Source organism: Castor canadensis, chromosome 17 (assembly GCF_047511655.1).
Source record: "Castor canadensis chromosome 17, mCasCan1.hap1v2, whole genome shotgun sequence".
Taxonomy (NCBI): domain Eukaryota; kingdom Metazoa; phylum Chordata; class Mammalia; order Rodentia; family Castoridae; genus Castor; species Castor canadensis.
The window spans coordinates 67,980,832-68,005,826 of NC_133402.1; the positions used below are offsets into that span (position 1 = coordinate 67,980,832).

Here is a 24,995-nt window from a genome sequence, read left to right on the forward strand (position 1 = left end):
GATTCTTCCCAAAATAATAAGCTCAAAATAATCCTTACACTAAAGAAGTATATTTGGGAGTACATGCCACATTCTGGTCTCCTACACTCGTATCTAGAGGGTAGTATGATTTGAACTGTTACCGCCATGATGGTGCAAGATTTCTGAGAGAATAGTTATATAAAATCTTTCCTATGTAATACCCAACAAACACAAGTACGTAACACAAAGTACTTGACCAACTCCAGGTAATTAGAACTTTTCCTCTAATTTAACAGAAATTACCCATTCCCTGATTTCTCTCTTCCCTGGTTATCACCTGGCCCTTGAAAAGTGAGGAAGGCCCTCCCTGTTAATCCTTACCCACCAGCTCCAGGAAGCCTCATGCTGAAAGAATGACTTACTGAAATTACCCCTTGATCCTGTTGTTAAGCCTGTACTCTTTTTAGAGAAAAAGTAAAGAAAAAGGAAGAAGTAAAGGAAACAACTCCTTCATATTTGTGACTAGACTTTGACTCCTGCCACAGCAGGATGGAAGAGCAGAAGTTAAACTCTTCTCATCATTTTTTAACCCATGTAATGATGCTGGTTCTACTTCCTTATTAGCATAGATTAATTGTACAAAGGAATTTCACTGTGATATTTCCATACATGGAAATATAATTATTGTGATCAAATTCACCCCTCTATCACTCTTTCTTATCCTTCTTTCCCCTTCTTTAAACAATTTTAGTAGAAATTATTCCTTTTTCATGCATATAAATGAAGTACTTTGATCACAGCACCCCTTTACCCTCTCCTTTCACCCCACTTTCATCTTTGAGTCTCCAATAGCACTTAGCTCAGTGACTTTAACGTCAAAATCATAATTAGCTGGGCACTGGTGGCTCATGCCTGTAATCATAGCTACTCAGGAGGTAGAGATCATGAGGATCAGTTTGAAGCCAGCCCAGGCAAATAGTTCGAGTGACCCTATCTTGAAAAAACCTTCATAAAAGAGGGCTGGTGGAGTAGCTCAAGGTGTAGGCCCTGAGCTCAAACCCAGTAGTACAAAAAAATAAAATCACAATCAATTCTTTGGTCTTAAACAGAACAGACCAGGTATTTCAGGATTAAACCTTTAAATTAATGTAATTCTAGTCATGAACTCAGTCTTGAACTTATCAAACTGTATCCCCAAAATCATGCATCCAAAGGGATGCTTCTGAAGAAAATGCCCTGCAGCCAAACACAACAAGACAGTATGAACGGGCCCAAGTCCTCTGATGGTAGCTGGACTTGGCCAACCCATACCTCTACTGAGAGCTGTGTTGAGGACATGCTGCTTGCCACAGTCCCTCCTTTTTGATGATTGACATACGTATTGAAGACTCTAAGAATCGCTCTTCTACAGGACCTTATTTATTTTAGTTTAAGGCAAACATTTTTGGCCTCAGAACTCTTTACTTAAAATCACAGAACATGCTTGGGGAAACACTTTCAGAAATTAAGACATGACACCGGGTGAACTGTAACACTTGGGATGTTTCATAGACTCCCAAATCTCACACTAGTTCACAAAACACAGTGCCTCATGCTTTATGAATCTCCAAAGCTGTACAGAGAAAAAAAAGAAGAAGAAGAAGAATTTAAGAACATAAACATAAGACAGGAAGCAGAAATTTCAAAACCTGTGGGAAAATTATTGCACCCAATTGGCCCTCACTTAGATTCACAAAGCATTAATTAAGATTAAACTCTCTAGGATGTTCACAGTTCAAAAACAACACCACAAGCCACTCAAAAAGGATTATGTCCTTCCTTGCTCAATAGCTGTCAATCTTCCTAGTCATCCAGATCTTGACTTTGTTTTTTTTTTTTGCAGGACTGGGATTTGAACACAGTGCCTACACCTTGAGCTACTCCACCAGACCTTTTATGTGATGAGGTTTTTTTTGATATAGGGTCTCATACACTATTCACCTGGGCTGGCTTCAAACCATGATCCTTCTGATCTCTGCCTCCTGAGTAGCTAGGATTACAGGCATGAGCCACTGGCACCCAGTGATTTGTACTGATAACCTGAATTTAGAGAGAGCTCTACCCAAGTAGCCATTGGAAGCAGAGAATCTCCCCTATCCTAGTTAAAAGTCGATCCTTACTTCCTCAGCCTCCTGACATATGCACTGACCTATGACCTTGGCTTTCACTTGGGTGCTGGTGACAGACAAGTGAGGATCTCTCAAGAAAGGCACAGGCTTAGCAAACATTGTTAACTGAGCCTGTGAAGCCAGCCCCATGGCTGAACTTTTCAGTTACATGAATGATGGCTTCTCTCTTTCATTTAACTACTTTAGTTTTATTTTTAGGTACAATCATGAGGGAATATAGGGCAATCTAAGCAAGTGAAGCAAAGAAAGAACCAAAATCAGAATTGATAGATTGCAAATATTGGAGCAAGGAAGGCATTAACGAGGGCTGAATTCGAAGGTAAGGTCAACATGGAGGGAAAAAACAAAATAGATCAATAAGCAAGGATGTCAGAATCTGGAAAAATCAGCAGCAGGATGAAATGTTGTGTACAAAGTATATGGGGTTAGGATGATTTATAATAAATCTATGAATAATGAGCAAATAACATGATTTAACCATTTAGGTGCAGCCCAGAGCACAATATAAGATGGGTTGGGGGGTCAAGAAGATATCCCAGGGCTGGAGAGTGATTCAAGCAGTAAAAAGACATCTCAGGTGGATGGCACTTGGTCGTTAATTCTGAATATAGGAAAAATTCAAAGTAAGAACCCCTCAGAGAAAGCTGACATGTCTAAAAATACAGATGTGATAGCAGGGTGGTTTTATGACTTCAGGTAAATTTATAATTTTTCTTTGATGTGACTGTTCATATAGTTATAAAGTCAAAAGGGAATTCCGAAAGGTAAAGAATAAAATTTGACCTTCTTATGAAAGCAGAATTTGTCTTACTATTAATCTCCCTATAATGAAGCTATTGAACAATGCCAAAATAATTCGACTTTTTTGTGAAAATATCAGATTGCCATTATCTCTTTGTCCTCCCACTCAACAAAACAAATTGATATGAAAAAGACAGTTTGGTCCCTCAAGGAGCTTGCAATCCTAGTGAAAGAAAAAGATCCACAAATATTCAACCAGAAGAGAAACAAACAACATGCAGAGATGAAAGCAAAACATTCCAAGAGGTTGCAGAGAAGGGAATTATCAATAATACCTGCCAAAAAAAGGCAGGCTGTAAGGTCAATGGATTTCCTCGATTTCAACTTTTTAGTCAAGGGGGTGATAAAGTATTAATACTTGCACTATTTATGGCATTATATTCAGGAAATTATACAACTGGAATTTAATTTTTTTATTTATTAACAGAATTGTGAGAAACGAGACAACCCAAATGGAAGGACATTCTATACAATAACTGATCTGTACTCTTTAAAGTGTTATATTATTAAAGATAAAGGCGGAAATTTTAATCCTGATTAAAAGATATTTAAAGAGACAATGACAATTAAATGCAAGACTGGAATGGATCCTAAATTATGCAAACAAAAAAATGCACTGAGATGCACTCCACCTGAGCCCTGGAGACATTAAGGTCAGTCCCAACTCTTAGTCCAGGGTTTTGTGGCTGACAGAATTGCTCTGGACTCCCCCACATAGGATGGCATGGCATTTACGCAATAGCCAAAATATCCTGCTGCACCCAGATGATTACCTCAGTAAAATGGAACAGTCTATACTGAAACTTGAGGAAAAAGTCACCTAGCGTTCTAAGGCAGACACCAATGGTTTATGAAATTTTTTCTGCTTGTTGGGTCAGAACCCTGGGGAGACATGGCCGAGGTCAATGCTGCAGATTGGCTTCGTTGTGCTGCTCAGGTCCTATTGATATTAACCTTAATTAAATGCCACATTAGACAAATGGAATGGATTAGGTTCCAGCCGCTGTCATTCAGAGTAATCAGAGTGGCCAATCAACTAGCATACTCATGGGAAAATTCATTAAAGAAGGTGTAGAAAGCAGTAGGTACTATGAAAGCCAATTTCCCACGAGTCCTTCTGTGTCTACTGTCACCGCACAGCTTTTTTCTAAATTAGCTTTGCAACAGTATTTGTGGAGCACATAATAGACAAGTTACCTCCTTCCAGACAATGGAAACATCTGTTTGCTATCCAGAATATAAACCTAAGATCTCTCTGGGATAAAGCTTGGGCAATTTTTCTAGCATCCCCCTCATAAGATGGGGAGTTTCCTAAACTCAGTATGGGACACAAACCTCTGTATATAGGATCTCCCTGGCCATGGGCACATCATACCCATGGACTAAGGAGAAAAATAACCGACAGGAACACAAAGTCTATGCTGCTCACTTTACTATGTGTCATAAAGTCCATTTCTGACCTAGGAATTTCATGCCTTCTGCTAACACTTGTGAGACCATGGTAGGGTAACTTATCTTGCAAGTAGAAAAAAAAAATCTGACTCTCACACTTTTTGACAAAAACCAGCTTCATACAGGTAAATACCACACTTATGGATTTAAAAACGCAACATTGTAACGATAGCAGTTCTCCTCAAACTGATCTGAATACGTAACGAAACCCCAGTCAAGTTCTAATAAGGTTTTTCATGGAAATGAGCAAATTGATGCTAAAATATATACGTAAGCATAGAGCCCTTAGAATAGCCAAAACAATGCTATCAAAGAGCAAAGTTGGAGGACTTACACCTTTAGGTGTACTTTATAGCAATCCAGACATCACAGTACTTGCACAAAATTAGACAAATACGTCGATGGGGCACAATGGAAAGTCTTGAATTTTAACCAAGAACCCAGTGCAATTTAATGTGGAAAGAAACTGGATCTACTGATAAAATATTTTTTAAATTATCAACCTATGTCTTACACCATACATAAAACTCCTACACAAAGCTTAACCTACAAAGCACCTATGAGAAACCATGCATGCACATGCTGGAGACCTTGGGATAGGCAAGATTCGAATTATAAAAAACAAAAAGACAAAATGAAACTGCGCCAAAATTTTAAGTGCCTGCTCCTTAAAGGATAACGTGGAAGAAATGCAAGTCACAGACTAGGGAGAGATATTCAGATTCCTAGCAAAGAACCCACATTTAAACAACACGAAGAAGGGCTGCAAAAAAATAAGAAAAAGGCAAACAGCCAGTATCTTTAAAAAAAAAGAAGGCAAAAAACTTCCAACAGGTGCTACACAAAAGAGGATTTACAAATGCTCAAGAAACATATGAAAAAGGTATTGAGTATTTTTAATCATCAGGAAAATGCAAATCACTTAGATACCACTTAACTCTCACTAGCAATACCACAAAGACTGCAAATACCAAAATAGTGGAGAGAACTTGGAGCAACTGGATATTGGTGGAAGCTTGAAATGGTACAACAGCTATGGAAAAATGTTTGGTCAAATTTTTGGTTAAACCTCCATGGACATTATTATTTAATGGTTCCACTCAGATGTTCAATCCCAGTCCAAAAGAAAATATATGTCAACAAAAGGCCTATGCAAAAATGTTTAGAGCACAATGTTGGAAACAATGTAACATTTTAACAAATATATTAACAACTGAGTTAACATTTTAATGCATTTGGGTTCTTTGTTAAGATTCATTTCCTGTTTTCAACTGGAAAACAGACGGACAAACTAGTATACTCACGCAATGGAATATTACTTACTAATAAAAAGGAATAAACAACTAACATAAACAAAAAGTTCATAAAGCTTACAACATTTAAGAAGCCACAAATTAACATGTGTGGTACATGAAGTCTGGACATACAGAATTGTATACAAAGCTAGAAAATGGAGTGGTCGTGTCCTGAAAGCAGTGCAGTAATAGACTGGAAATGTCTAGTGAGTGTCCTAGGGGAGAAATGTCCTCAATCTTCCTTGGGATGTCTGTCACATGGGTGTATACAGTTGTCAAAACTCCTCAAATTTTATACTTAAATCTATAAAACTTATTGCATGTCATTCTGAATTCAAAATGAAAAGGGAAAGACTGCAATCTAGAATTTATTTAAAACTAATTTTCCTCTGTTCTATTCAAGGTCTAACATCTAAATCAGATAAATACACTGTGAGATTATTTGCTCTGTTTCCACAGGTGTCGAGAGAGATATCTTCCCAGCCTTCACTCAGGCACCAAGGCAATAACATCAGGAAAATGATTAATCAGAATCCGATAATGCCTGTTTGCAATGTGGACAAGAAGGACGAACACTCTGGATTATAAAAGCCGGTGGGACCCTGGGTCAGCCTACCGACCTAGTCAGGCACAATGATGCTGTTCCTGACTCTGCTGAGTGTGGCCCTGGTGTCTGCTCATCCTTCTACTGAGCGCTTTGAAGGGTAGGTAAGAAATTCCTTTGCTAGTGCAAAACACTGAACACATGGCCCAGTTTAAATTTTTCTATTCTTCTCTCTCACCACATAGCAATAAGGTTTTCCGTGTCAGTGTTGAAAGTGAAGGTCACATCGACTTAATTCATGAATTGGCCGAATCCCACCAGGTAAGCAATAATTCTATACTTTGGATTTGCTCTGAACCAACTTTAAAACCTGATTGTACTGTGATTCCATCAAAGGAGGAAGGACATGAAATATTATCCATAGTATTTCTGGTAGCAGGAAATAAAACCTTGGACAGCGTTCAATGCCGCAATGCCTTCTCTTTCTGCTTAGATGAGAATGCCATGAGCCCTGGAGTGTTATAAATCCATGCAAACTTTTAAGAGCTGACAGTGTGACAACTGGATGAGTTGCATCTGTCTCGAAGGTCACCAAACATCTAATGTGCAGTCACTTCCCTTCTAAGGCAAGAGAGAAAAATGATCAGCTTGGATATTACTGAAAAACTGGGCTTTTGTCCAACTTCAAATTCATTTCCACATCCCATGGATCATCTGTTCTCTTTGATTTTCTTTCATTCCAAATCAAACAGCTTGAGTTTTCATGACCTTGATTCTGTACCCTTACTGATATGACCTGAGGGAGGAAAAGAAGGCAAAAAACACAAATTCCCTATTTGTCTTTTGCTTTCGGAAAAGTAAAGTTTCTGTGCTGCTTTTAAAAAAATCACTGTATCTGGGGTGAGCCGTGACATCTCAGATTATATATGTAGTGTGGCAGGAGTCTATTAATGACCACAAATCGCCAATGCTAATTCATGAATTTATAAACTAAAATAATCTCCTAGCTCCTAATGTCTGTCTATCTATCTATCTGTTTATCCATCTATCTATGTGTTTATCTTTCTTTTTCTTTTTTTAGCTTTTAAGGTATGGGGGAAGGAAAAAATATCGAGAGTGAAATAATCATGGAACCAGAACTTTTTCATTGAGAGAGAATATGTAGTCACCTGTTCCAGCCCAACACTTAAATCTGGAATTTCCTCCCAGGAAATAGCATCTTTGTTTGCTGGCTCTAATAAAACCTGGTCCATCACTTCCAGATAGACTTCTTTTCAGAATAGCCCATCTTCTTCATTTTCTTCATTATACTGAGCTGAAAGCTGCTTTCTTTAACTTCAACTCATTACACCCAGCTTTGCCAAATACAGTCTATCAAGGTGCATTTTGACAGCATAAATCCAAAATACTGCATTGCATTGAGGTAAAAAAGCAATTAGGCAAGCACAGAAGGAAGAATACCTTGCTTAGGGGGTGATTCAAGTGAGAGATAAAACACATTGAGATCTTTTTAAACACTGTCATCCAAGGAAGTCATTCTTTCCCTGAACTTTGCGTAAGCATGCCTTCTCAACTTTTGCTTTTGTCACGGATAATGAAAAATATTAAGTCAGGGGTCTACACAGAAAAAAAGACCACCTTGGTGGTTCACTTGTTCCAGATATATTTATCATGAGTCCTCAATGTGCCAGACCTAGTCTGGGCCACAGAAAGTGATACAAGAACCTACAAGAAGAAGTTTGGTCAGCTACCCTAAGTCAGTGGGGTGTGACCTAATGCTAACAGGGGGCCACTTTCTGGCTAGTGAAGACAGACATTGAAGGGTTCCTCAAATCCTTTACTATGCTTGAGATTCAACCAGGTTAGCAATCTCTTCCAGCTGAAGCTAATTGGGCCTGACTTGCTCTTGCTTTAAACCATGCTGGCTGGCTGCAGAGATCACAGCTTCCTTTACTGAGATGGTGCAGTCCATCTGCTTTCACTTTACTCTGCAGCTTTGCTGGAGCCCATGCCAGGCCCCGGGAGCCCCTGCTTCTGGGCTTCACCTGTTCTCCTGTTTATGAAATGCAAAACTAACCTCCTCCTCTCCCCCGTGAGCCCCTCAAGCTCTGCTCCTTCCAATATTGCTGAGAAAGTTCTGCAATCACATCTGCAGGGTTTTTGGTCTGTTTTTTTTTTAATCTAAATTCAGCATTTTGTGGTGGTCAAGAACAGAAAATTTGGTCTCAAACTGCCTAGGTTCCATTCTTGGCCCTACTCCTAGCCAGCTGGGCCTTTGGTGACACTCTGGGTCTCAACCAGCTCATTCACAAAATGATGATAATACTATGCCTTAGAGGGCTGTTGGGAGAGTTAGAAGAATTAGTGTAAATAAATCACTTAGAACTTAAATAGGAAAGACTGTGTAAGTGTCTGACTATTACTGTCATTGCACCGGAGATTTCTAAGCACGGTTTGCATGACAGTGTATTCACTTAGCTCCACATCTACATTCGGTCTTGATGTTCTTTTTCCAGAAAAAGTATTTCTGTTTAAGTAACATGTGAATAATTCTTTGCTTATCTTGATGGTAATTTCATCTCTCAGTAGAATAGGAAAAAAATAGCAAAATTTCTTCCTGGAGAAGACAGAGGCAAGCGAGAACTAAATAGAACTTCTTTCTTGCCTCCAGCTACAAATGTCAGGCTTTACCACCTAGCAGGAGGATGCAGGTTCTGTCTTTATATTTTTATTTCCTCCATGATTTGAAAAGAGCTTTTTATTCTCCCCAGCAATCTTGTGCATGTGGTATATTCTGGGCTGTAGCCTTCCTGAAAAGATCATCCCAAGGGCATCCAGTCTTTGTGTTCATCCAGCTTTTGAACATGTCCTGTTAAAAGCTGAGTGTGTCATGGAGATCGGTGGCCACACTGTCCTCCAGGTGCCTTTCCCTTTCATCTGTAATTGTATAGTAAGGATTTGATTTTATCTCCTTGCAATCAAGGTTGTACTTGTTCTTTTATTGGAGATATTCACCATAAAACTTACTCTCCTTTTTCAGTTGTGTGCTTCCCAAGATTTAGGTGTGCTTTTTTTTTTCCTCTGCTGCTGTCTTCATCATTGCTGCCTTAGCAATAAGCTCCTTCCTGCTGTCTGAAATTAGGCCTAGAATAGAAAATGCTTCACATTCTAACAAAAAAAGAAAATTTTCTCAAGATAAATGAGGGGCTTATCAGATGCAGGACATATAGTTGAATTCAATGTGAAGAAACAAATTTGTCAAAATTTGTAAAGAACTAAAGACTCTCAGCACCAATATTTATTTTCTTCCATGCCAATCTTATTCCCCAAATACTTTAAGCTTCATGAACTACTTTATTTTGCTTTTATGCTAGTTTTGTGATGTGTTTAGTTAGGACTCTAGTTACTAGCCAGCCAGCTGATTGAGTTGTTATTCTCACAATGTTATTACTTAAAGATACCCCTTTATCATCAAGCAAATGTCACTGTTTCCTACATCATTTTATAACTGGTTTCATAACATCTTACCAGATACTTCAGTTCCCTGCATTTTATATCATATATTTCACCCCATCTCCAAATTTCAGGCATAAATCTCACTCATCAGTTCTTGGCAGTTTCTGAAATTCATATTATCTCCTTGTGTTCCGGAGCTTTTCATTTGTATCCACACAGTGTATTGGTAAGTAGCTGTGAGGACACAGTGTTGCAGTGGCTGTAAGGACACAGTGCTGCAGTGGCTGTAATGACACAGTGCTGCAGTGGCTGTAATGACACAGTGCTGCAGTGGCTGTAATGACAGTATTACAGGAGCTGTGAGGACACAGTGTTGCAGTGGCTGTAATGACACAGTGTTGCAGGAGCTGTGAGGACACAGTGTTGCTCCTCGCCTACTGCTATGTCTGTCTGGGAGGTGGCGGTCACCATGTCCACATAGTCACCCTGCAACACACTCGCTGCACTACACTCTGTTAGATGGTGACCAATCTTCTTCATGTCAATCTGACTTTTTTTGCAGTGCTGGGGATCTATCCTAGAGCCTTGCACATGTTAGGCAAGTCAGTCTACTGCTGAGCTGCACCCTCAGCTTCTCAAACCAAAATTTTTAAGCAGCCTCAGATTATGGTCTGCCAGTTTTTGTCAAACATATTTATAAATAACACTCCATCTTACAGAATCCATCAATTCACTGAAAAAATCTTAAAAGTAATACTCTCTATATATGTATCATGTTCTGATAATTGGTAGGGCTAGGACAATAAGCAAGAGTTTAGAGATCAGAGAAGGCAACTTGTCATTAAATAACAGAAAGAACGCCATCCTCAGGGCTATATTAGAGCCATCACCAAAGATATCATGCAGCATTTGTTGCTTTGACTAGAATAGAAAGCTAGTGTCCTAACAGAGGGTCTTCCAGAGAAGACCCTGAGACAAAGATTTGAGGGAAGGATTTCATGTGGGAAGTGTGGGGGCACTGGTTTACAGACACGGGGTACAGAGTAGAAATCTTACAGACAGGGGAATGCAATCATCAAAGAGGTCAGCCTGGCAATATGGCTCATGTCTGTAATCCCAGATACTAGGGAGGTAGAGATCAGGAGGATTGTGGTTCAAGGCCAGCCCAGGCAAAAAAGCTAGTGAGCCCCATCTCAATGAATAAAAGCTGGTCGTGGGGGTGTATGCATGACATTCCAGCCGTGTGGGACACACAAATAGGAGGATCACAGTCCAGGCCAGCCCTATTATAAATGCAAAACCCTATTCAAAAAAATAACTAAAGCAAAAAGGGCTAGAGCATGGCTCAAGCCATAGGGTACCTGCCTGGCAAAGTGCAAAGCCCTGGAGGAAAAGAAGAAACAAACCAAGGAGGCAGAATATTATGCAGGCTGCCAACCACAACTTGAGTTTAGCACCCAAAAAGCTTAGGAAAGACACAAAGCACACATTTCAAACCAAGCCCACCTAAGAGGCAAGAGAGGAGGAACCTACACAACTGGGTCACTGCTGAGTTCTCCAGAGTTATTTCCTGGGCATCTCCTGCCTGCCTGGAGCTGAGATGTGGCTTTTTCCCACTTCTGGGGAGGAGATCCCTCGGGAACAAATGTGTAGGTCTTAGAAGTGGGACACTAAAGCTCCCAGCTTAGGTATGGATGGGACGTTGTCCGGTCACCTGCAGACCCTGGGAAGACTTTGTGTGCATTACTAATGTAAAACCTGTCTGTGATGAAGTCGTACTTCCTTCCCCAGCCTGCTTTGGAGTGACAGGGACTTACTAAGAGCCCAAATCCAGAGGCAAATTTCAAAAACATGCTTTCTCTTACAGTGTGCTTATCCTCTTTGCCCCTCCTCCACAGCACTGGCCAACTGGAATTTGTCACCAGCCCTTTGATTCCTCTGTCCTCACCATGCATACTTTTATGCCTCCTCCACTGTCACTGATCTCCACCATTACCTTCCCCTCACTCTCTAAGTCCATCTAGCCACCAAGCTCTCTCTTTCCACACTTTCCTCTGCAATCCCTCTTGTGGAATCTCATTGTCTCTGCCTTCCTTGCTCTGGCATTACCAATGGCCCTGGTCAATGGCTCAGCTCCCACTGGACTTCTACAGAGGTCTGAAGATGAACAACACAGAGATTAGATTGCTGGATTCCCCACAAGAGCATCTGAAACTCCTTCTACTAACACCTTCCTCAGTTTCTGCTTTACAGTCTCTTTATTCTGCCCAAACTCCCAAGTTTCCAAGCAAGGATCCTAAATATCACCACCAGTCACATCTCCAGCCTGAGACTGGCTCACGAGCATCCAAACTGGGATCAGATGAGACACAGGGGCAAAGGAAGACCCAATGTCAGGTCCACTTCAGGTTTCTAGACCTCTCTTCAGCACAAGAAAGAAATATGAAAGCATATACCTAAGAGAGGCAGTTAGCCCGTAATATTTCTCCATGTAAAGGGGCATTTTAAACCATGCACAAATAATAAAAGCATTAGCATAATCAAATATGTTACATTTAGGTTATTCTTACTTAATTTTCTTTACAGTCTCCCCTATGAAGGTGGCCATGTTGAATTTTCCCACTATTATATCACCAGTCTCAGGCACACAGCCTAGCACAGAATGGGTCTGCAATGATGGTTAATGAGAAACTGAATAAATGAAAATGTCAGTGCATTATAGATCCCCAGTAACACAACCCTTATGTTTCCATCCACATGCAAATATGCCATGCTTCTTCCTGGTGTGCCCTCCTCACATCAGAGATGGTCCTGCTTGCATGTATTATCACAACTTGCATAGAATTGAGTTCCAAGATAAGCTCATTTAAAAAAAAAGAATAAGACCATTAGAAAATAAAAGGAAAGGATACAAATGGTGGTGCCTGTCTGTAATCCCATCTACTGGGAGAAGTAGCTAGGAGGATCTTAGTCGGAGGCCAGCTGGGGCAAATTTCAGTTAGACCCTCTCAAAGAACAAGTTTAACAAAATGGTGCATGCCTATGACCCCAGCTACCCAGGAGGAGACAGGAGGAGTGGGGTCCAAGGTCAACCCCCAGAAAAAAGCATGAGACCCTATCTAAAAAATACTAAAGTGAAAAGGGCTGGGGACTTTACTGAAGTGGTAGAGCACCCGCCTAGTAGGCATGAGGCCCTGAGTTCAAAACCTAGTATCACCAAAAAAAAAGGAATAACTCAATTTCTCTCCACTGAATTTTTATCTGCAGTAACTCAATATCATTCATTCGGCACATTTACCACAAAGACTGCCACAACAAGCAAGTGCTCCAGAAAATCAATAACTAGAAAAGAGCAGTTACAGAACAGTGTAATTAACTAGTATTGTGGGAAATAATCATAAGTTCTTCATGCCTGTTGGTAATCAATTAAGGTTATGTATGTACTTGTAAACATTTTTATCAATATCTAATTGTTGGGTCCCAACCCTTGTTCACTCAAAGGAGATATTTTCAAGAGGTTTTGTGGATGAATTGGTTGTGAAGATGACTTGATGGAAGAGAGCAATTGAGTGCTATCAGATGGTAATTCACCCACTGAAGTACAGATGTCCAAAACAGTGTACCTTGATTTTTATTCAGATTGACTTCTGGAAACCTGACTCTGTCACACAAATCGGACCCCACAGTACCATCGACTTCCATGTGAAAGCAGAAGACACTGTTGCTGTGGAGGACTTCCTACAGCAGAATGAATTTCAATATGAGTAAGTTTATGTTCTCTAGCTGCTAACATTCTCTCCCTTTTATACAAGCCTTTGGATAACCCTAGCAAGGTAGCAGTGAAACCAAGACCATGTCTTCTCCATGGTAACACAAAGAGGTAATGGCCTCTTTGATCCTGGCTTTTGTATTTAGCTCTTGCTCTAGTGAAAATGGTTCTGACTCTTGAGCCCTAATTCTTCAGTCAAGTATCTTCCCCTGTTTCATGAGTGATAGATAGAGTGCAGGCCAAAGCAATAGACAGTGTTATCAGCAAGACACAGTTTCTCCCCAAATCGTATCAGGTTTTCCTTCCAGGTGACCAGTTAGACCTACTGTGAGATAGTGGGACTTTGTAGCTTAAGAACAAGTGTAGAGACAACCTGAGTGACCTTACTGTGCTTTCCCCCCAAGATCCTGCCATTATGTCTAGTGGTACGAGAAACCTAGAAAGAAGTCAAGAAAGGGAAGAGGTCCCAAAGGCCTTGTGGAGAGTTGGCTAAGCTGATCATTCTCATCTCCTCTCCTCAAATGCCCTGCTGGTCCACTGAGGTCTTTCAAGATGGGCGTGTCCTGCTAAGTAAAGGCAGTTGTCCATTTTTTGATCCAAGAAATACATATTGAGTGCCTACATGTATTCAATACTGAAAAGGAGAGACATGGTCACCCCTCTCTTAGGGGAAGACAGATTTAAATGGAGGTTTGCAGTAGTGTGAAACAGATATTGGGAAGGGCAGAGAGCTGGCGATTGAGGGGAGCAAAACAAGAATTAGGGGTCAAGGACGGCTGGCCTATGAAACCAGAACTGAAATATGAATAGTAGTTAGTTAGACAGAGACAAGGAAAAGCCATACACTAGGCAGAAAACAGACCACGTGCAAGCAGGCTCACTGGTGAGACAGAGCACGCTGACCTAGAGGTATTTCACAAGAGGGAAGGAAGAAATGATGTCTTTAGAAAAATGTTTAAATTCTAGTTCTGAATACTCAGTGTTTACCTAACAATCCCCCACCACATGGGCAAGTCTTCATTATGTTTTCAAAAAATAAAACCTATATCATTTTAGCATTAGAAATTTTCTGTTGTTCTTAACATGTTAAAAATATAGAGAAATAGTAACTGTGCCAGGAAGATGTCAGACTTGTCCTCTATGAAATCATTGCCACCATTACAAGAGGCATAGAAGCAAATGTTTTGGGAAAAAACAGACAGGATTCCAGTCCTGGCTCTGCAGCTTCCTAGCTGTGAGACACTGAGTGATTTGCTTAACCTTTCTGGGGTTCCATTTCCCTATCCATAAAGTGAAGATACAATGCCACTCTCAAAGGCCATCTCAAAAATGAAAAACAAATAATATGTAAATAATTTGCAATTAGTATTACCATGAATGAGAATGCTGCTATGGCTTGCTATGTGTGTGTGTGTAAAGAGGGAAATCATAGGATTCTTTCTCAAAGGTCAACAAAACTGCTATGTTTAACTCCATTACCATGCTTCATAGAGCTTAGCTATTCCATCCTGCCCAAGGGAAGTGTCAAAGCTTGACCTATGAACTGACTGTCTTTTTAAAACAAAAATATAACCCATAAGTTTCAAAACAGAATTAAGATTCATGTATATGACATTTCACTCTTCTTATGATCTATCAAGGACTTCTAAAATCCTGGCCTTTAGGAAACTCAGTAAAAAGACAGAATGTTTACCCAACAGTCACCTACCACATGCACAAGTTTTGAGAAAAGGCTTTGAGAAAGCATGACCTACATCATTTTAGGATTTCCGAAGTCCTTACTGGTTAATAAGAGCAAGATGTCTTCTCTAGAATTCTTTAAGAGAAACAAAGGAAAGCCGGCAGCCACAGACTAACGCTAGCTGCCTAATGGTGTCCCGAGTTTATTCCTACCTTGAAACAATGACAAGACTTCCATTCCATCTATATCTCCAGAGGCAGAAGCAGACAGAAAATTCACTCCTTCTTTTAGCGGCAAACTTTCAGGAGATTGTAGATGAGCACCGTCTCATAAGAGCACATGGGGTGGTGCTCCCCAGGGGTGAAGGTCTTGTTAAGTTTTGCTTCTCTGTTTCAGCCAAGCACATGTGTAGTATATAACTTTCTAAATATTAAGTAAGAATAAGCCCCCAGAAATCCTGGGGAAGTGCTCCAGCAATATCCTTGCCAAGGCTGCAGGCAGCCCCTGGTCATCCCATTATTGCTTCATACGTAACTCACGGTATTTAGACAGTTTCCTGCTGGTAAGAACATGCAGTTGTGTTGGTGTATAACAGGAGCCATCCACAACTCAGGTTCCAGAAAACAGTACTTTTGTGGTCCCAGTCATTTGGCAGCTTTAATCAGATCCCAAATTATCCTGGGGAAAAATTCAAAATGCGTGTAAAAAGAAAGATAATTGCATTTTGACTTGCCTAGGCTGTGCCTTTAGATCCAGGAAGACTGAACTGTGTACCTGCGGCTTATGTTTAGAAGCTAAGCTTCTGCAGAATTCCTTCATAAAAACTGCAAAAAAAAGGTTGTGTTTGTCCTGTCCAATCCAGGGAGAAACTGACTGCTACTAACCACCTATTGCATCATTTTTCTGCATATTTCAGAGTCACACAGGAAAGTGTCTTTGGACAGTATTGGGCACACAGGAGTGTTCTTTAACAGAAATGGACACAGAGTCAAGGAGCTGAACAAATATTCCATTTTCCAGAATCTGAAAGGGGAACAAAAACAGCACCATGTCTCTTTTCTTCTCAGACATTATGTTCTATGCTTTGCTGGAAGTCACGGCTATCTAATTTCCTTGCGTGTTTAAAAAAGAAAAAAAAAAAGAAGTTAGATAGCACTATAAAAGGAGCATATAAAAGTATAAAATAATGTGCATGCCTCTGTATTTTGGAGCTATAATGCTGTCCTGATTACACTAAGAGGCATTGTTTTAATCTCCTTACAACACTAGCTCATTATTTACTAATAGTATTCCATAACACAGCTAAAGTAGTGCTTTGTCCCGAATCTAGTAAGATCAAATAATCGCAAACCTGGAAGGGATCGTTTGAGGTCTCAGCCTCGTTTTGATGTCCTTTCCCAAGTTGCTGCAGGAGGCTTTTACCTGTGGGTGCCATCTTAAATTTAAGTAACTGATTTTTACATTTCTTTTCCCTTATTATTGGTGAGAATGTTTAATATTTAACATGGTAATAGCTCTAAAAGAATGTCTCTTCTTAGTAGCACACGACATCAGCTTTGCAAAGTCACATTCCTCTAAATAGCTTGAACTTGAGGGCTGGGGACGAGTGGAACGGTAGCTACAAGCCGTAGAAGCTTTGCTGTTCCTCCACACATAACTGGTTTCTGGCCGACCAGAGGTAGGCGTGGGTGTGTGGCCTTAGACACGATGTCTACAGGGCGCGTGGAAGCTGGGCAGTGCCTGGGAGACGACCTTGTGATCTCCTCTCTACCACCCAGTGAGAAGCCGTGTCACCTAGATGAAATTTCAATTGCTCGATGGCCAAGGAAGAGCGTCTCAAAGTTCTCACTTTGTAGCGCTGGGGTGTAGCTCAGCAGTATATTGCTGGTCTAGCGTGTGCAAGGCCCTGGGTTCGAGCCTCAGCACTATAAGAAGGTGGGGAGGGGGTACATGTCACTTCTCATTTTCTCTTGGGTCTTTCTTCCTCTTTTTGTAGTTAGGCAGAACTTGTTCTTTCAAACTGATGATGTTAGAATATAGTTGTGCACGTAAAAGTTTCAGCTAGTGGATTTTTTTAAGTTTGGGGGGTTTTTGTTTTCCTTGTTTTATTTGTGTTTGCCTATTCATAGTTTTTAGCTATCCTTGAGAGTCATTTTCCTGAATATCTAACTTCTCAGAGTTTATGAAGGTAGTAACTGGAAATTTTCAAAATGCTTTTGAAGCTATCTATGTGAATGACCAGTGCCTATGGATTTGAGTCAACATTGCATTTCAGAATTAAAAAGGACATTAAATATCCTTCAATCACATAGTCCCATTCTAAAATTATGAAATTAAGGCCCAGAGAGTAAAGCCAGTTTTCTAAAGTCAATTTATGAGTTGAGACAAACAATGACCTTGACCTTTTGGTTCCTAATTCAGGTTCCTTCTACTTCCACCCTATTTCCTAACACTCCCGTTTGTGTGTTGGTTATAATTGCAACACTTATAATCATTATTCCTAACTATAGAAGGCAGAATGATTGTATCCCCAAAATGTCCGCATCCTACTCCCCAAAATGACTCAATATGTTAGATTGTATCACAAAGAGGACTCAATGTCATAGATTAAGGAAAGGTTCCTAACAACCTGGCTGCAAGTAAGAGGACTGTTCTGGACTGTCCAGCTAGGTCCAACGTACTGCGTGAGATAGTAAGAGTGGAAAAGGAAGGCAGGGTTACTGGGTGTGAGAAGGACTCGAACCACTGCTGCTGCCCGCAGAGATGAAGAAGGAATCAGGGGCCTTTGGGAGCTGAGAGATTCAAAGGGATCAGATCGCCCCTAACACCTCCAGAAAGCAGAAATCTCTGTGAGGTTGGACTTCAACCTCCAGAACTACACAACAATGAATTTACATGTTCTAAGTCACTAGGTTTGTGGTAATTTAAATGGACATGAAACGTGCACTAACAAATATCAACGGAAATTTTCCTTTCTACAGAATAAATTTTGAGGTCTGCTGCTATTCGTTTTTTAAATACTACCTTATGGCAGTTACGTCATTAGGATGGAATTTTCCATTTGCTAGGAAGCAGACACCGTTATGCATTCATGTATTGTTTTCTCCATAGATGGACACGAGTTCATTCCCAAACTCACCAAGTGGTGAAGCATTTGGAGGGAGGGTCCAAGGCATCCTGGAGAGTCTTCCTCTGAATGTCTTGGGGATAGGCAGATTTAAAAACATGACTTCAATGTGTGACTGCAATTCTCTGTGTGTCAGTTAAAACCATCTCGAGGCTGTACTGTGGATAATAGAAATGTCTAGAAACTGGCTTCTGTCTGGAATAGTCACAGTGCTGCCAACCAGGACAACAGGGAACGAAAGTGCATACAATTCCAGGCTGGCCTCTCCAAAGGGACCTTTCACCTGAGCCCTGCATTACAGGAAGAGGCCGGCCTGGGGGATTCTCTCACCAACTTTCACATTGCCTTGCTTCAGAATGACTATTAGAGTACCTAAACCAGCTAAGCAGGAAGCAGAAACTAGTTTTGTAATTCCGGCATTCATTTGTGCTGGGGGTATGGCTCGAGTGGTAGAGCACCTTTTAGCAAGCATAAGGCCCTGACTTCAAACCCCAGTATGGGGGGGAAAAAATCACTATTCTTTTGCCTTATAAATCTTTAGCTTGTTAAGATTTCTGAGTTTCTGGTCACTGAGCTATTTTTCTCAAAACTTGAATATTATCCCTGGCTTGGCCAACTGTCCTCAGTCACCTGGGACTGAATAGGTTTTGAGGACATAGGATTTTCAGTGCTAACATTGGGAAATATAAGAAAGACCACAGATTGGCTTTAAGTATGTATTGTGGCATGGACGTTCAAAGCCCAGGCCGGGTTCCAGGGGAATCTGCTTCTGAGCTTAGGGTCTAAGGACACACAAACATAAGACATTTCAGCCAAGGAAGAGCCTGCCTTGCTCATACCTGCCGGTGTCTCTCTGTGGTCAACACCAGCATCTTCTTTAGCAGACGAGACTGAAGTCCTCAGGAACAAGCAGGGGACAAGTGAGTCCATGAGGACTCACTTCACCAACTACTATGGAGGTGGCTCTGGGCTTCCGGGATGTTCCCTGGGGGACATTCATAGACACAGTCACTTGCTCACTACAGGGAGCTGATCAGCAACCTGAGACGCGCGATGGACGCTCAGTTTGACAGCCAGGGTCGTGCAAGTGGACACAGCTATACGCAGTACAACAACTGGGAAACAGTAAGACGGGCACACGGTTTTGACAAATGGTGCTTCGGGAACTCAGCCAACACCCCCACACTGACCCGCCAATGGTTCCCTTTGGTAGATAGAGGCTTGGATTAAACAAATCACAGCTGAGAACCCAGACCTGATCTCTCACAGTACCATTGGAACCACATTTGAAGGACGCTCGCTGCACCTCCTCAAGGTAACCATTTTTAACCACGACCTTGCCATGGTTTTAAATCAACGAATCTTGATGCCTTAACATCTGCTTCCCAGATATGCCAATCCTGAATGTCATTATAACTCTTTTCCCGCCTCTGTCCCCCAGGGAGTCAGAATCCCCAGCTTCTTTTATCATATATGGATTCTTAAATCATTAGTTTGATTTATTCAAAAGGAAAAAACACAATGAAATAAGAGAAGTCCTATAAATCTAAGCACATTCCTATAAGCAGTGTAAATGGTCGTCTACCTGGGTGAAATTCTTGTCTCCCAGATGTTGTCCGCAGATCCGTGTGCTAAAGAGCTTCATAAACTTTAGGTCTATCAGACAACATTACAAAGTGTGTCGGCAATTTGTTTCTGTCATCTGATGCCGTCTTTGTCATGTAATTCTAATGAAGGAAATAAAAAGACGTGAAGTAAGTGGAGAGAGGAAGAAATTCTTAAGATTAGCAACAGTCATGATCACTTCTAATTACTCATCCAGTCTTCTTGGTCATGCCACCTCTTAATAGCTGAAAATAACCTCCACGTGAAAACAATTAAACAGGTAATCAAGCGTCTTCTGAAGACACAAGCTTGTCAAGCTTAATAAAAAGAATAAACGGCCGTGCGAGCTCTCGGCTCAAGCATTGTGCGTGTCTAGAGGCAAGAACACACTGTGCCAGGGTTACGTTTTAATTTAATCAAGGGATATACTGCTGCTGCCGTCAGGTGTCACCTGTTGAGTCTGAAGCCCCAACAAAGAGTGAGTGCTAACCCCTGAATGCTGGGCGCTGGTCTCACATTCACCTTTTCTTTTGTTTGCCATAGGTTGGCAAAGCTAAGTCAAATAAGCCTGCCGTCTTCATAGACTGTGGTTTCCACGCAAGAGAGTGGATTTCTCCTGCATTCTGCCAGTGGTTTGTGAGAGAGGTCAGTAGGTAAAATGTCTTTTGGCAAAGGAAACTAGAAAATAATTCTTTACTTCAACGAATTCCTTATAACCTGGCTATAATACCACAGGAAAGAATCCATAATTCCACGTTCCTATTTGGGGAAATTAGTTTCAACTTTCACCAACTGATCTTTAGAAGATTTTTTTAAACTTTTAGAAAATTGTATTTGCTCAAATGTCACTCACCTGATCTTTCTTACCCATCTTTGGTGGACAGACAGGCAGCTAGTATACTGGACTGGTCATTTAAAAGTTAATGGTTGTGAATAAGCCACCGACTTGACCATTATCTCACTATAGTTTTTAAATATCCATGAGTCCATACTGAGGTAAATAGATACTTCAATTAAAAAAAAAAGGAAAAGAAGAAACAACTGTCTCTTGCAGAATTGCAACCAATATACGTACAGAGAATAAATACAGTAAAAAATCACCTTTAAATTAAGCACCACGTGGTGGGGGCAGGGGTTGAAATGACCCAGACAATGTATAAACATGTGAATAAATGAATAAAAAATAAAAATAAACTAAGTACCACTGTGATAATCACTTTAGGAAAACCCACAGAGGAATGCAAAAATATAGCATCTAAAAGCTTAAGGAGAAGGAAGATATTTGCAGAATCACAAAGCAGCCCCCTCCCAAAATTATTGACTACAAAGGGAAAACGTACAGGGGAAAAACTTAGCAGAAACTGCCCTAACCCAGCGATCAAGGGTAATATGACTAGTAATAGATAAAACATATTGATATCACGTTCCCCCAACATCATGCACAGAAAAATGCATCACCTTTGTGATATTTCCCCCCAAAATACATAACTTCTCTATCATCATAGAAAAGAATAGTTTAAAACAGTCAGACGAACTGAGGAACATTCTGCCTCAGAGTGCTGACTTTGTTCATCTTTAGAGGAAAAAGTCAAAAGAAAAGTAATGACTATGTGAGTGATATATGGATGGACTAGAAGTACCCTGGAAGCAGAGAAGAATTAGAAATGTCAATTTTAAATAAACAAAAAAAAAATCAGTGGTAATTGGTTGATAGCTTTTTAAATATTTATATTGCCTGCCTCAATAGGGAGCCCAGCTTCCCTCACCAAAGCCAACATTTATTCAATCTATAAATTTTACCAGCATCTACTTTTCTGTGAAATTCTGCTGTGATTCACATCCAGGCCGTTAGCACCTATGGACAAGACAGTCAGATGACAGCCCTTCTTGATGGGTTAGACTTCTATGTCCTGCCTGTTTTCAATATTGATGGCTATGTCTACACCTGGACCACGGTATGTGATGTTGAGAAGGGCCGATGAAGTTGGAACCCACTGCTTTCTATAACATTTGCCCTGACTGTGTAACCACTTTCAGGACCGAATGTGGAGAAAGACCCGTTCCACTCGTTCTGGAACTTCCTGTGCCGGCGTGGACCCCAACAGAAATTTTAAAGCTGGTTGGTGTGGTAAGTGTCTGGACAACCATTTTTCTTGCACCCATTGGAAAAGGTAAGAGGAAAAATAGCATAAGGAGACATGATAGTGTCTAAAACAAGAAAAACTGTAAAACTGTTGCATTTGAGAATTCTAAATTTCTGGAAGCATGGGCAATAAAGAGTTTCTTACCTCACTTGACATAAAAGTTCACTGAGCACTCTGTTGCGTGTCCAGCTGTGTGAGATGAGGAAGAAGGAACAACTTTGTGAGATGTGGGATGTACAGTCCAGACAGTCTACTCCAATGAGTGCCTAGACATGGCCATTTAAATAGATAGTTATTTAAGTCATATTGTGGTGCCTTAAGAACGATCATAGTAATAAAGAACCTCCCCGCAGATATTAATTTTCTTACACTGCACTAATCTCATTATGTAATACTAACTAGAGACCCACTTGTGGTTTCACATGCAATTTTTTTTGTAGTATTGGGATTTAAACTCAGGGCTTGTGCGGATGCGCTCTAGCCCTGAGTCACACTGTCAGCCCTTTTTTGTGTTATTTTTTAATAGGGACTCACTTTATGTCCAGCAATCCTCCTATTTATGCTTCCCAAGTAGCTTGAATGACAGCATGTACCACCTTCTCCAGATTTTATTAGTTGAGACAGGGGTCTTACTAAATTTTTGCTCAAGCTGGCCTTGAACCACAATCCTCCTGATCCTTGCCTTCTGAGTAGCTAGGATTACAGGTGTGAGCCACCATACATAAAACATTATCACCTTAAAAACATAATCATTCTGACCTTATGACTAAATGTATACATAGTGTTCGATGTCTATGTAGTGAAGAATGGTTATAAGGGCTCCTGAGAGAACAACTTACACTTAACTCCCTAATTTGGAAGGTTTTGTTTTGTTTTGTTTTGTTTTGTTTTTTGCAGTACTGGGGTTTGAACTCGGAGCCTATGCTCCCGAGTAGCTAGGATGACAGGAGTGAGCCACTGGCACCTGATTCTAATTTGGAAGTCTGAAATATGAAAACATCCCTGGTGAGAACTTCAGTAGGTGGTCTTTGGTCATTAATAGCATTTATCTTTCCTAGAAATCGGAGCCTCCACTAGTCCCTGTTCTGATACTTACTGTGGACCCTCTGCAGAGTCTGAAAAGGAGACCAAGGCCCTGGTTAATTTCATCAAAAACAACCTCTCTTCCATCAAGATGTACCTGACAGTGCACTCCTACTCACAGATGATAATCTACCCTTATTCCTACGCCTACAAGCTGCCTGAGAACAACAAGGAGTTGGTAAGTAGACACGCTGGGAGAGAGGACCCTTCACTTTGCAGTTGTTTTCCATTCTAATCTTGGAAAAAAATGTAAGAATTTCTGTTTGTTCCTTTATTGGTTTTTTGATACTAGAGGCAAAAAATAATATTATAGAGTTATAATTATCTGGGATGGGTAAAATATTTTGATGCAGGGAATGGTCTTAAGACCTCACACGTGACTTACTCACTAACCTTCAAAACGACAGTAGTTCCATTTCCTCTGACTCCACCACAATACTGACTCAAAGGATTATTTCAGACATATTTGGGATAATCAACAGAGTTGATTGCACACATAATCTTTGTCAGGTCAGTTGTGTTAAGTGGCTGTGAGCTGCCTTTCATCCCAACAGAGCATGGCAAATATCACTAGTTGCCATATCACTTTTGCCCATAAGACCCTAAAATTGCTTAGTAAATCAATCAATGAACAAATGACATGAATGAGTCTTTCTACAGGGAATAGTGCAAAGAAATTTGAGCATCCTTGACTCAAAAAAACTAGCAGATTTGTTGGACGATCAAGCTATAGTCACACGAGCAGTGAGATATGATGAGTTTTATAGCAATTCACATGAACTGATACCACACATCAGTGCATAAACATTTTTAAGCATGTTGGAATCTTCCAAGCAATATTTTTTTTAATTTATGTAACATCTGGTTGCCAGAAGTTGAGGAAATGATATAAAAGAACAGGGAGAAGATTTAAATCATTCGAATTACACCAAAAAAATTATTCCTCTTAGACAATGACATAGACATTTGGCTACCTAAATGCATAAACTTGTCGGCCTAGTAACTATAAAAACTGGACATGGTTGTTTTCCCCTTCAGATTTAGTCTTTCAGAGACCAAATAAAATACGTAATGCCGTAAATATTTTGTGAGACAGAAAAATAGAAAAACAACCGATCTCCTAGAAAACTGACAACTAAGAGTTGACAGAGTTCTTTTTAATTTTTCCCCAAAAGCTTCCCATTCTCTTTACCTGCAGCCAGAAAATCAAAGAAAACATCATTAGTGAGAACCATGAAATAGTCTCCTTTCTAGTTGTGCCCCGTGTGTCCATGTTCCCCGTGGGAGTTCACACAGTCCTGCTTCCCCGAATGGGTGCAGTCAGCTCCTGGTTTCTGTCCTAGATTTCTGGACACCAGAAGGGAGGCTGTTGGAGCATGCAGTTTGCTTGACTCATGTGAACATATTTAAATTGCATCACATCACAAGAAGAAACAGTCATAATAACTAAACCCAATGAATTAATAATTAAATAGTAAAACTAAAATCAGAAAACATATGAAGCATATCAGAAACAAATACACTCAGTTTGCTCAAAGCTATAGTCTTAGACATAAGTAGTAAAAAACTAAAACTCACCAGGAACATTAAAATGTTTTTTGGAATTGAGCTGCTTCCACAAAGGTTCAATACCTTTTCTTATTTGGAAAATAAGTTAAAGCCCTTTTTAGTAAAGAGATTGCAACTCTGTAAGTCTCCAAATTATTGTTGAAAAGGAATCATGGAAGTTCTGTCTTCAGAATCTTGTCAATAACTTTTGCAACTTCCTATGGGAATTTCATCCAGGAAAATTCCCCCAACTGGGAGTTAGTGGGTTTGTTTAGTGGGCCTATTTCACATGCCCCAGGCAACAATGGCCCAACAGAATGGTAGCTGGTGCTCTTCCCCAAGAGTCCTAGCTTCATGTAAA

The 24,995-nt window shown here is 40.4% G+C and overlaps 1 protein-coding gene across 1 annotated transcript in view; it reads left to right on the forward strand.

Moving 5' to 3' along the window:
* Nucleotides 1–6,246: 6,246 nt before the first annotated feature.
* The window catches only part of Cpb1 (carboxypeptidase B1), a 28,420-nt gene continuing 9,671 nt past the window's right edge, over nt 6,247–24,995 (forward strand). The window contains exons 1-9 of the mRNA XM_020158329.2: nt 6,247–6,381; nt 6,467–6,542; nt 13,317–13,441; nt 19,280–19,379; nt 19,468–19,569; nt 20,403–20,504; nt 21,704–21,814; nt 21,897–21,987; nt 23,062–23,264. Coding sequence (XP_020013918.1) covers nt 6,311–6,381; nt 6,467–6,542; nt 13,317–13,441; nt 19,280–19,379; nt 19,468–19,569; nt 20,403–20,504; nt 21,704–21,814; nt 21,897–21,987; nt 23,062–23,264 — 981 coding nt within the window. The 5' untranslated portion in view covers nt 6,247–6,310. The remainder of the gene's footprint in view (nt 6,382–6,466; nt 6,543–13,316; nt 13,442–19,279; nt 19,380–19,467; nt 19,570–20,402; nt 20,505–21,703; nt 21,815–21,896; nt 21,988–23,061; nt 23,265–24,995) is intronic.